This window comes from Lycium barbarum, chromosome 7 (genome assembly GCF_019175385.1).
Source record: "Lycium barbarum isolate Lr01 chromosome 7, ASM1917538v2, whole genome shotgun sequence".
Taxonomy (NCBI): Eukaryota; Viridiplantae; Streptophyta; class Magnoliopsida; order Solanales; family Solanaceae; genus Lycium; species Lycium barbarum.
This window is the reverse complement of record NC_083343.1, coordinates 106,299,140-106,312,643: the sequence shown is the minus strand read 5'-3', so window position 1 is coordinate 106,312,643 and position 13,504 is coordinate 106,299,140. Positions and strand designations below refer to the sequence as shown.

Sequence of the window (13,504 nt, the reverse complement as noted above, 5' to 3'; positions counted from 1 at the left end):
TAAACTTCTTATCAAACAACTGCTAGGGTTTTGGAGCTATACAAGACACCCTTCAAACCCACCTAGAAGCAGAGACAAGACAAGTGTACCCAAACAAAAAGTTGCACTAAAGTAAAATTTTGTTATTTTATTTTATTGCTTCCCTTTTGTTGTTTATAAATTTATCTTAAGAGTCACGACATCAAATATCTACAAAAGGTATAGCATTATTGAACGAGTGACTTAATTAAGAATAATTATCATTTCATGGAGTAATAATTAAGAATAATTATCATTTCATGGAGTAATCTTGAAAGTTGAGATTAGTTGATCTCTCTTTTTTTTTTTTTTTTTTTTCTCATTTGACGTTCGTTCGGTATTTATTTTGAGTCCCGACAAATTCAAATTCGCATTGGAAAATTTTATTTTGGAAGTAAAATATTTTCTATTAAATGCAACTTTATTTTTAGGACTCGAACCAAAATATCACGTTAAGGATGAAAGAAGTGCTTACAACTCACCACAAGACTAACTACTAGATAACTGCAAAGGACCTTAGTGCAATTTTAGCAGAAAAAAAAGTTCAAATTTTACAATATGCATATTTCTACTATATTCCTGAAACATTAATTATCTTTAGAAGTACTATTAAATCTTTTCATATTATTAAGAAAATGTCCATTATGTGATTATTTGTGTCGTGCTATCTAAGTACAGATAACTTAATCAACTGTCGATCTTAACCTGAAAAATTGATTATTATTATAGCTCCCGCTAAGTACATGTGATAGATATTAATCCGGATGAGAGAAATATGCATATTCTGGTATCAATTATTTGAAAATTAAGCTAGAGATATGACTTTTATTAGAGTTCATATGGTTTGAATTTTGAAGTATTAAAGAGGATCAAGAGGAAAATTGTTGAATGGGGAGCAGTAAAGAAAAAGGCGTTTAATTGGGACGTTACCAAATTAAAATTGATTTTCATGTGAAATAGAGGAAAATCACAAAATTTGGGAGTGACAGTGACCTAAAGCTGGATTGCACAAATCACCACTTCCACGGCTCCACCGCTAATAATTGAGTCGATAAACTATTCGATTTTTATTCGAAATATCAATGTATCCTTTCTTCAACTGCTCACTTTAACTTAGTAACGTTAAACTGGTCCGCTATAAATACCACTCATGTGCTTCTACATTCTTCATTCACACAAATCACATACAACACATCTCTAGCCTTACCACTTAGCAACAAGAACACAAGAAAAACAGAACAAACAAGTTGGCAATTTTCAATCTTATATAGAAAAAGATGGAACAAAATTTGCCAGTGGTTGCAAAGAAGTTTTGGAAGATAGTACGAGTAGCTTTGTGCATGTTGAGAAAAGGCGTATCAAAGCAAAAGCTAATGCTTGATATCAAATTAATGATGAAACGTAGCAAGATTAGTAGCTACAAATCTGCTGTCCAAAATCTCATGTTCCACTTCAACCTCATCCATAACCGCCGCTCGCAGAACGACAGTAATTTACCATTCTCTCCTCGAGAGGATGAATACGAGTTTAGCTGCAGTAGCACCCCGAATTTGAACAAGCACACCGAAGAGGATGTTACTATGATGAATGCTGCTGTAATGAAAGCATTGGAGATGATTAAGGCTGAAACAGCGTCAAAAAAGGAAGTTGAATGCACAAAGCATTCTGCGCCAGCAGAGTCTGAGGAATGGCAGCAACCCAAGGGGTGTAATGTAGATAGGCTGCCCTCGTCGTCTAATAATTATTTGCAAGAGATGATTAAGGCTGAAACGGAGTCAAAAAGTGCAGTCCAGTGCACAAAGCAATATCCCGTGTTAGCCTTGTCTGAGGAAGGGCCACGCCCCAAGAGGTGTGAAGCAGACAGCCTACGCTCGTCGCCTGATAATTATTTGCGTGGGTTCGGGAAGCAGCTGAGGGTTACTGATTCGCCTTTTCCGGTAAGAGATGAGGTGGAAACATTGGAAAACCATGTGGATGAGGCAGCTGATGAGTTTATCTCAAAGTTCTACAGAAATTTGAGGCGTCAATCTTCGCTTTCTACTGCTTAATGTACATGAATATGCATGTATTTTTTTTCAAGTTTGCAAAGCAATCCTATTAGAACTCTTGCTTTTGCGTGTTGTATCCTGTACTATAAACAAGAAAAAGTTAATAGTACTACAAAACTTTTGAAGCTTGGAAGCAGTGAATATTTAGCGTATGTTCTCAATGTTATTGTTAGGTTCGACGTCGCAGATTCAGAATTTATAACTTCATGGATTTTGCCTACAGGGTTTTTAGCATTGAACCCATTGAACTTTTCAAATTATGATTCAATACTTGTTCAAATTGTAGTGATGTGTGTCTATATATGTATTTATATATATATATATATAGTTAAACTTTATATTATGAAAATATTAAATTCAGTTGAGTCCGTGGCACAAAGGCTGCATCCCACTGCGTACCTCTTCTCAGATTTTTTTTTTTTTCCAATTCTTGGATAAACTGTTCCAAACAAAAAGATAGATCATAGGACACAACTCCATGCAACTAGAGACAGGGGCGGAGCTAGCTGGGTGTGGGTTCGGTCGAATTCAGTAGGTTTGGTCTGAATCAAATATTTATATATTTTTGTCAATTATGTACGAATTATTAATTTAGATACTAGTAACTTTAAAGAATTAGAATCCGAAGCCACAAGTTTTAAATTCTAGCTTCGCTTCTGAGTCTAGAGAAAAAACAGAGCGTTTGGGGCTCGGAAGACTAGAAAAATGGATATTTTATAAAAATAAAACTTAATCATGCCATCTCTCCTTTTGATTTCAATATAAACATATAGACATGATTACCCATAAAGTAAAACTATCAACTAAAATAATCCATAATATAATACAACAGAGAACGCTATTTAAGTTACGTTAAAAGTCAAAATGAATAGTCAAAATTCAACTGGTCAACGTGTTCCTCAAGTTGGAGGGTGCTCAAGAAGAATGCCCGATTCACTACAACTGGATCCAAATCGTTGTTTCTTCTCTCAGCAATTTCCATCAAAATATGACTTTTACGTCATAAAGAATTAATCATAAACTGATATACTAACGTTATTAGTAATTGGCTTATAACATATTACTATTATATATAAGGGAGGATCTCAAAATTTTGTAGTCCTCACATGAAATTCTTTGTCCATTTTATCCCTAATTAAAGGTTTAATTACCTTGTAAGCTCTCACCTATTTTGGTAAATTTGAATAATTATGTGGGCTAATTAAATTCTAGGAGGGATGATGTGGAAGGGTGATAGTGACACCACAAAATATTATTAATTCAACCAAATTAAAAAATGATCCAAAAGTTTATTGTCTTTCTTTTATGTGGAAATGATTAAATTTGTTTCAATTGTTTTTGTATAAAATTTATTACGGACAAGTAAAAAAGTTATATACCTTAATACACGCTTAATTATTAATTTAAAATTATTTTTCATATATAACTAAAATTGTTTGAAAAAAGTAATTAAAAAAATATTGTAGCTCTCCAAATAATAATAGTAATAATAATAATACTAATAACTAATAATAATTGAAAACGAGAGTAATCATTTTCACATTTTTTTTATATTGAAATGTTTTACAAAAGATGAGATACTCAATGTTTTATATAATTAAGGAGAAATAGTTAGATAAACATGAAACACTAAAACTACATACAAGTTTAAGAAATTATAACAGTTCATTAAGAAAAACAAACTACAATATTTTTAAAGAAAAGGAAAGATTAAAGTAAGATAAATAAATAATTTCATTAATTTTCCAGTTCCTTTTTGTATGGTTTAATATGAAGAAACATCTAAAGTATTTCGTTGTATCAAGACTTTTAATTATTTAATTTTAAATGCCATCTTTATTTATAAGTTAACTTCATTGATGTCATTATACAACAATTTGTGCCATTAAATATTTTTTTATATTACTTGAATATCGTAATTATTTTTTTCTTCCAAAAAATGGGTTAGCCAATATAAGTGTAATGAAAAAAATTAAGTTGAAATCTAACGTAAGGTAAAACTCAATTTGTATCAGTAAGTTAAATAAAAGGGAGAAAAGCTTTGATGCATGCATTAATTTGTATGAAAATAAAAAGGAAGTCTAAATATATTCTAAAAAATGTTGTTTTTTAACTTACAATTTTTTTATATAATTAAATATCTTAGAAACATTGAAAAATTGTAACCTAACTTTACAATTGATATGATGATACAAAAACAACACAAAAAGCAAGAGTTGGAAAAAAAAACATTAAAAATATAAAAAAGAATTGCAAATTTAAATTTTGAAGCTTGAGCGGGCCAAACGACACTAGTATAGATATACTCTTTTAAACGTAGCACAATTGTCAATTTGCACACTTAAGCTATGTGAGACTTTCATTATACCTCTGAACAAAGATTTTTTTTGTCTATTAGAGTGGTTTCAATTTCTTATTAGTGCATTGGAGCAAAGAAAATGTGAAAAATAACCTTCCAACTGGTAATCTGTTTCAAAAACTGATTATTATTAGTGCATTGGAGCAAAGAAAATGTGAAAAATAACCTTCCAACTGGTAATCTGTTTCAAAAACTGATTATTACTACATGGTTATACTGGGGAATCCCTTTATATTAAGGTTTCAACGTAATTGAAGAAGGACTAGGACGCAAGAAAAAACAGAGTTACGACCAAAGTCCAGACACGTTTGACAAAAAAAGTGGTCTGAAACATAAACAAATCAGAATTCTCAACATAAACATAAATATATATATAGATAGCCAAATTATAACTACAACACTCAAACTATAGAATTACAATGGAAATTACTGAAATCAAGTAACTAAGGATAGAGATAAGAATGGGAATGAAAAGTTAGATTCTGAGAAAAGGTACAAAAGGAACAAACATAGATTCTGAAAAAAGGTATAAGAGGAACAAACATTTTCTTCATACGCATGAACACTCTATCTAACCCTTGATTCTTTTTAACCAATAACAAATTGGGCATCTATCCTAAATAAAAGTCCCTAATATTTTAATCGGCACAATAATCTCAACTGGATAAGTTCTATTACCACTTCTAGCTCATAGGCCCTTGTGTAGTCAACTTGATTCATAACACATGACTTTGGGGGAAAATAATTATTTAAAAAAAAAATCATATGTTAAAAATTATTGTGTTTAGCGACGTGAAGAGTAACACCATCATACCAAAATTTGGTCCAGTGCTATAATTAACGAACACTTAAAATTGTAGTTCAAGCCTTCAAGGGTATAATGGAAACTCAGTGTAATGTAAGCGTGCAAGTTGCAAATTAAGCGAAGTTAAGAAAAGTTTCTGCTTCTATGTATTAAGCCCTTAAAATTTTAAAGTCAAATTTAATTACATTTCATATCATCATAGATCAACTCAAGTTACGTTTGATCAACAACAATAACATACTCAGTGTGATCTCACAAGTGGAGTCTGAGAAGGGTGGGGTGTACACAGACCTTACCACTACTTTTACGGGGTAGAAAGATTGTTTTCGATAGACCCTCGGCTCAAGAAAAGTGTTTTTTGGAATAAGTTTAAGAAATATAAAAGTAAAAGACTATGATGTTAATATGGCAGAAAAGAAAAGTATTGAACAAAAATAGTAAAGATAATCAAAACAAAAAAAAAACAATAGTAGTAATAAAATTAAGAAGTGGTAAGAAATTACATTTCATAATTATTAATTACTCTAATAATTACTATTACATTTAATATATGTATATATATATATACACGACTACTTACTACTGTAGTAATTATTATTTGTGACAAAAGAATTATTGCTCTAATAGCTTTTTATATTACTTTCAATGGGCGCGTTTGAAAGCATTTCGATACATACCGCTTGAGAAAAAAGTTACAAATATCTAAAACATAGCTGGTTTGTTTAAAACAGCTTCTTCAAAGTGGCCTTCCTTTTCGAAAGCCATTCAAAACGTGAGTACAAATGCATAGTACGTTGAATCAGGTAACTTAAACAATCAACCCAAACAATATGGCCTAAACAATGGCTACCCTTTTTAGCTACTTATATCTTTGAAAAGCTTCAAAAGTTTTTTCTGAGGTTCAAAAAGTGCAAATAAATTAAAAGTAAGGGAGAAAGTGAAACTCTTCAATTCAAGTTGTAATACACAATATAAATATTGAACACATGCCATGGAACTACCTTTTGCTGTTGTTACAAAAACAACCGCATGCGTTTGGTAGATAGGAGGAAACCACAGAGGAAGTTGGAAAAAAGTTACGTCAACCTAAAATTATGCCAAATTGTTCAAAAAGCTTCTTCTCGAGTTCTTTAACATTTCAAATTGCTGCAAATATAAACTACAGAATCGAAGTAGTGTACACTAGTCAAAGTACAAATTGAGCCGAAAGCAGAATCCTATACGTACTTTCAGACTTCCCCGAATTCCAACCATAGAGTTGGGGTCAAGTTGAAAGGAACCAAAGTCTAAAAAAAATGTTTGCTCCATCCTCCAAACAACCAAGTAAATTAAATTTGTGAAAATTATGGGAAAATATATTTGTTTCTTATTGTTTGTGTAAGGATGTGTATAATTACTGTATGACCATTTTTTTGTTGTCTTAAGATTTTGAGTTAGATTTTCTGGGAGATTTAGTATTTTAATACTAATTAAAAAAATGTCCGGCCCGGTTGTCAGCTAATTATTTTAACAAAATTACATTTAGCAAGCATTTTAGTAGCCGAATCTAACTCAACTCACAAGCCAATAAGACAAAAAGGCAAACTCGCAATAGAGAAAAGTTAGTTGTAAATAGTTGAAATTTTAAACAGCTATAACTTTGTGCTTATTTGTCCTATTTATGCTATTCTTTTAATTTTAATTTTTTTCCGAGAGAAACAATTATTTTTCTATTCAATTTACATTTCCCCCAATTGGTTCAAATTTTTAAAAAATTTCGTTATATAAAGTTTTATGCAAAATACCTGCATATTGATGTGAGTATTAATTTTAGTAACAAAGCTTCATATGTTTTTTAAAAAAATGACCCTGCCCAACCAGACCTAACATCCTGAACAGGTAAGGGATGCGAATTGCCCTTCTTTTGGGTGGTATTTAAATTTTGCCCCTCATATTTGTGGTCTTTAAATTTTGCCCTTTGGCTAAAATCCATAGGTTCCGGGTTCGAACCCCCGCTCAGTCAAAATTTTAAAAACAAATTGCAAGGCAGAGTTTAAATTTCGCTATGCCCCCTCCGGCAGACTTTTAGTCATGTTTAACTAAAAGTCTGCCGGAGGGGGCAGACTTTGCCTTGAAGCATATATACGTTTTTTTTTTTTAACTTTTCAAGGTAAACTTTTAGTAATGCCTTAACTAAAAGTGTGCCCCATAAAACATAACTAAAAGTATGCCCCATAAGGCGTAAGTTTTTCTTAAGGCATAACTAAAGGTTTGTCTTATAAGGCATAATTAAAAGTTTGCCTTATAAGGCAAAGTTTAAATTTTGCTATGCCCCCTCCGGCAGACTTTTAGTTGTGTTTAACTAGAAGTCTGCCGGAGGGGGCAGACTTTTAGTTGTGTTTAACTTGAAGTCTACCGGAGGGGGCAGACTTTTAGTTGTGCTTAACTAAAAGTCTGCCCCCTCCGGCAAACTTTGCCTTGAAGCATATATATATATATATATATATATATATATATATATATATATATATATATATATATATATATATATATATATATATATATATATTACTTTTCAAGGTAAACTTTTAGTTATGCCTTAACTAAAAAGTGTGCCCCAAAGACATAACTAAAAATATGCCCATAAGGCGAAACTTTTCCTTAAGGCATAACTTAAACTTTGCCTTATAAGGTAAAGTCTATGCCTTAAGAAAAGTTCTTACCTTATGGGGCATAATTTTGTTATGCCTTTACTAAAATTATGCCTCATAAGGCATAACTAAACTATGTCTTAAGAAAAATTCTGCCTTATGGGGCAGACTTTTAGTTATGCCGGATCCGACATAACTTTAGCTTTGCCTTAAAGATTATATGCTGGATCCGGCATACACTCCCCCAGTCCTGCCTGGCGAAATTATTTTTTTATTTTATGCTTGAGCGGGGGTTCGAACCTAGGACTTCATGTATTCGCCCACCTTTCCAAGCAAAGGGCAAAACTTAAAGACCACAAATATGAGGGGCAAAATTTAAAGACCACAAATTTGAAGGGCAAAATTTAAAGACCACCCCAAAAGAAGGGCAATCCGCGCAAAAAACTGGAATGTGTCGGACTTCCTTTTCTCTCAAAAAGATCCGCCCTCAACCCGACCCATTAAGGTAGTCACGTCACATTAGGGCTCGACTTTAATGGGGTGGGTTGAGTCCTTCCTGGCCCAATTCATGCGTCTAAGGGACCGTTTGGACATGATTTGAAATCCTAATTTAAAATCATGTGATGAAATTAGGTTTGGACATACAATTTTTTAAGTTGCATTTTTTCTTATTGACATGAAATCAACCGCTACAAGTTGTGAAAACTATCAAAACTTTCTTAATTCTTATATAATCCTACTAAATTAGCAAGTCATAGTTCATAACAAAATTAATAAGCTACTAGAAGGCCTTTATAAAAAATATTACATCAATTGATCAAACTTTAGCTCAATAAAATGAAAAATTGAATATGAGTTGGAGTGTAACTATTCTTTAATATAATCCTCCCACATGGTCGGTAATACTAAATTTGTTACAAATATACTACCAACTTGTATATCTTTTAATATTTGATATAAATGGTTGGTAAACATGATTGGTGAATATGTTTACTAACTTATGAGTCTTTTTTTACAAAATATAAACTTATCGGGCAAATTTGACATTTAAAAATTTGAAATCCTAAATTATGCCTTTTTAAATGATTTGAGATTTCATCTCAGATGAGATCGAATGTCTAAACGCCTATCATAGATTAATTTTATTTTGTCAAATTATCATCGGGAGTAATATTTAGTACCAAACTTTAGTCGTAATTAAGTAAGTGATTTAACTGTATACTTTAGACATTCTGTGATGCATAAAATGTAAACTTAATGAAGGGAAAGAAAGAAATAGTACGCTTCTCATGATTGTGTCCTTATTGTTGGTACGCCGACAGTTTACTTTCTACAAAATCGAGGATTCTTTTGTTAGCCCAACGGTTTTCATGCACTCATTTGATGGAAATGGACAGATGTAAATTAGGGAAAACCTCCCTTGCTAAGTAAACTTTTTTCCAACACTACCCCTTGAATTTTGAAAACTAAATGACACTTGAGATATCCAGAAGCTGCAGAAAAATTACAAGTGCATCCAAATAAAATACAATTGTATTCTATAAGCATTCTTTTTCTTGGCTACCCTTTTGGAAATATATATATATATATATAAAGGATTATAATATCAAACTTTGGGAAATATCCTCTACAGGAATGTATAAAAGGGCCGTATCTAGAAGCCAGACCTAAATTTGTACTCTACTATGTGCAGGCTGGAAGGGGCGGGCGAGTATTCATTCGATAGACGAAAAATGATATTACTATAATATACAAGGTCAAAATTATTATTTATATACACATAGTAGATACTATTGAATGCTTTTGACTTCCTGAAATACTTATTTATTTATATTTTTAATAAAAAATTTGAGTACACCACTTCATACGTGTAGTTTAAGTAGGCGTTTGGCCGTGAAAATCAAAATATTTTCACTTTATTTGGTATTTTGGAGTTGGAGTTGGAATTGAAGATGAAGTTGTGTTTGGTTATAATTTTTGCAAAGAATATTTGGTTGTTTGAATGTATTAAAAGTGAAAACAAGTTTTTTTATGTTTTTCAAATTCCAAATATAACTTAAAGTTATATTTGGAATATACAACTTGAAGTTATATTTGGAATTTTCATGACCAAATATTGATTTTCAAATAAAGTGAAAACGTTTTAAAAAAAAAAGTGAAATTTTGATGGCCAAACGGGCCGCCCCTAACAATTACTCCATTTCATGGAGCATTCTTGAATTTGAGAGTCATACAGTACAGAAGTTTGACTGCAAAGTTAAATTTAGCAGGAAAGACATTCTAACTTTAAACGTTTCTAGTACATCTTTTACCTTTTGAGACATTTTGGTTCAAATGTTAATGTTTACCCGTAAAATAGTACAGTTAAATTTGTATACGTGGTTATGAACACGGGGACTAATATGACCAGAATAATAAAATAGTATACAAGAACAAGGAAGATAATGGTAAAGAAAACTAATGATATTCAAAGTAAGTAGCTTGAGCCCCGGCGAAGTGGTGAGCTAGAGTCTTCGGGTGGACTGATTGCCAAAGCTACGTTTAGGTAAATCAAGAATAAGTATAAAGAAATTGCTTAATTAAGAATGCTTGTTTGCTATTATTTTTCAGCTGTCCTTACAATGAAATGAGAAGTCCTATTTATACTAGAGCTCATGAGGTGCATGACCCATGAATCGTGCCCTCTTTATTACCTACGTAATATTCAGGGGCGGAACCAGCATATGATTTGCGGGTTCGGCTGAACCCAGTAACTTTGGTTCAAATTCTATATTTGTCTTGAAAATTTATTGAATATGTATAAATTGTTACTTTAGAGTCCAGTAACTTAAACGAATTAAAATCTCGAACCCACAAGCTTCAAATCCTGACTCCGCCTCTAGTAATATTAATGCTATGATAATGAAGAGCAATATCGCTCATTTAAGAGCCTAGGAAGTCTCGGAATCTTCTTGCAACAGTTGTATGTTGAACTTTCACTTCGTGTGACCGGTGTACGTATTAGAATGATTCTCCGGACCCTCTATGATCTCTGTCTCCGGAGATGAGATATCACGCTACTTCTCTGAGGCCATGCAAGATGTCCCCGGAGCCTCTTTACTTGCTAACTCGAATTTGAATTGTCACTGTTGCCACGTGTCGTCACTCAATACGTCCAATTGGTGTCTACAGATTTTTCCAATACAGTTAATTATGTTTGACTATATTATTGTCTAAACTTTTCAGATTTAAAATGTTTACATCTTATGGTATTTCGCAATCCATCAATATACAGTATTTAAGTTTTAGTTATACAATTAATAATTCGATCTGACCTGACAATAGATTAAACATATAGAACTCCTGCTAAAGAAAATATAATTGTATGAAAGAAAAACTAGGAGTATCTCTTAGTACTTTCTCACTTAGGGAATGCCACATCTGATATTCTAATATGTTGACTTGCACCCAGGCGCAGGCTTGGCTCCGGATCTTTGAAAAAGTCCTCGATGCTCCCAAAGGAGCCTGTCAAGTATAATATGGTGGAAACCTATTTCAAACTTTATGTGATATATTACTTCAAAATCAAATGAACTTCTCTTTAATCTCAAATTTTTAAATAGTCTTCTTTTTAATCATTATAACTTATAGTATTTTTTATAAAAAAAAATAAAAAATTACATGTACCAATTCACGCTGGAAATTAAGTAATTTAACCTTTGTACTCCGAATTATGTCACATAATGTGAAATAGAGATTACCAATTACTAGACCTTAATAAAGATGAACATGACTTAAATTATTGAACGGGACAATTTGTTTAAACTCTTTAAAGGGTTATGTTCATTCATTTCCTCCTTAAAAGCTAGGAGTAGAAATCTTTCTAGTTGGAACTGGTCCAAAACTTAATCCCCGACTCAAAGGTGAGGCAAATTTACAAAATTGATTAATGACAATGACCTAATTAAAAACAACTCTTCTAAAAGCTGCATTGGACCACCACGGATTAATAATTGAGCCAATATATTTTTTTTTAAAATAAATTATACCCGATTGGGCTTTTCATTTATTAATAATTGAGCCAATATAGTATTATTGAATTTAAAATCGAAAATATCCTTGGACCGTGCCTCAACTGGTCACTTTAACTTAACATCAAAGTTCCTCTACGTACACAACCCGCACTATATATACCACTCATCCGTTTTACGTTCATCATTCCAACAAATCATTTCAACACACTTCTCTCCTATCTCTCTATCCTTCCAAACACCAAATCTGTCACAGAATCTAGCCTTATATCAAAAAACAAAAAATTACAAAGTACATTCTATATATAGAGATAGAGATGGAACAAAATTTGCCAGTGATAGCAAAGAAATTCTGGAACATAGTACGAGTGGCATTTTTAATGCTGAGAAAAAGCATATCAAAGAGGAAACAACTAATGCTTGATCTCAACTTAATTATGAAGCGTGGCAAAATTGCTAGCAAAGCTGCTATACAAAATCTCATGTTCCACCACATGACCCACCAATGGTCTTCGACTAATCGCCGCGATAAGAATTTACCATTCTCTCCTCCACACAACAACCAGTACGAATTCAGCTGCAGTAACACCCCGAATAATTACCAACTCCCTTCTTTCAACTTCAACAAACGTAACAAAAATAACAATCACTTTTTCGCGGGAAATCATGAAGATGATGTTGTTGTGGTGAATGCTGCTGTGATGAAAGCGCTAGAGATGATTCAGAGTGAAACCACGTCACCTAACCCTAATTATTTGCCCGGGTTTGGAAGGACACCTATGGTGAGACAACTTAGGGTTACTGATTCACCATTTCCTATAAATGTGGAGCAAGATAGCCGTGTTGATGAGGCAGCTGAGGCATTTATTTCCAAGTTTTACAGAAATCTGAGGTGGCAAGCGTCGCCGTGTGCTTAATAATAAACTAGTTTTTGAATACGCGTGTTTTGGGTAATTTCATGCATGCAAATATGGGAAGCTTAATTATAAGTGTATGAAGATTGGGAGCTGTGAATAGTGTATGTGCTTTGTTGGCATGTACATATATATGATTTCCGTTCTCTCTTCAAGACTTTTTTTTTGGGGGGGGGTATTATGGAAATCTACAGCAAAAGAAAATAACATGATTAGTATTTGAATGAAATGTAATTCTCTGCTCTTCTAAACCTCTTATGCTGTAATGTTTTCTCATGTCCTACAATTTTGAAGCAATAAATTTCCTTTTGCACTTTTTTCCTTTATTCGTTTCTTGATACCTGCTTAATTCATTTTTCTTGGAAATAGGAAAAGAGAAAAGGTCATAAAAGACTTTTTCTTGCACGGATTGCCCTTCATTTGGGGTGATCTTTAAGGTTTGCCCTTTGTTAGAGACCCTCGGTCACGGGTTTGAAACTCCGCTCCGTGAAAATTTAATTTTTTTTCGCAAGATAGAAGTTGTATAAAAAGAAAGGCAGAACTTGCAGCAAATTCTGCCTTAAGGCAGAAATGGGTAGATTCTGCCCTCTGAATTTATGCCTTGCGATTTTTTTTTTAATTTTCGTCTGAGTGGGGGGTTTGAACCCGTGACCAAGTGGTTCCTAGCCGAGAGCAAACTTTAAAGAACACCATTTTGAAGGGCAAAACTTAAAGACCACC

General features: G+C 32.6%; 2 protein-coding genes across 2 annotated transcripts; both read left to right on the top strand.

The window, feature by feature from the left end:
- The first annotated feature begins 1,179 nt into the window (after positions 1–1,179).
- Positions 1,180–2,194, top strand: LOC132602380 (uncharacterized). Its single transcript, XM_060315254.1, has one exon. It carries the CDS (start codon positions 1,296–1,298, stop codon positions 2,064–2,066), a length of 771 nt encoding a protein of 256 aa, XP_060171237.1. The 5' UTR covers positions 1,180–1,295; the 3' UTR covers positions 2,067–2,194.
- A 9,852-nt stretch (positions 2,195–12,046) lies between these two features.
- Positions 12,047–13,110, top strand: LOC132602379 (uncharacterized). The gene has a single exon (XM_060315252.1). It carries the CDS (start codon positions 12,188–12,190, stop codon positions 12,785–12,787), a length of 600 nt encoding a protein of 199 aa, XP_060171235.1. The 5' UTR covers positions 12,047–12,187; the 3' UTR covers positions 12,788–13,110.
- The last annotated feature ends 394 nt before the right edge of the window (positions 13,111–13,504 follow it).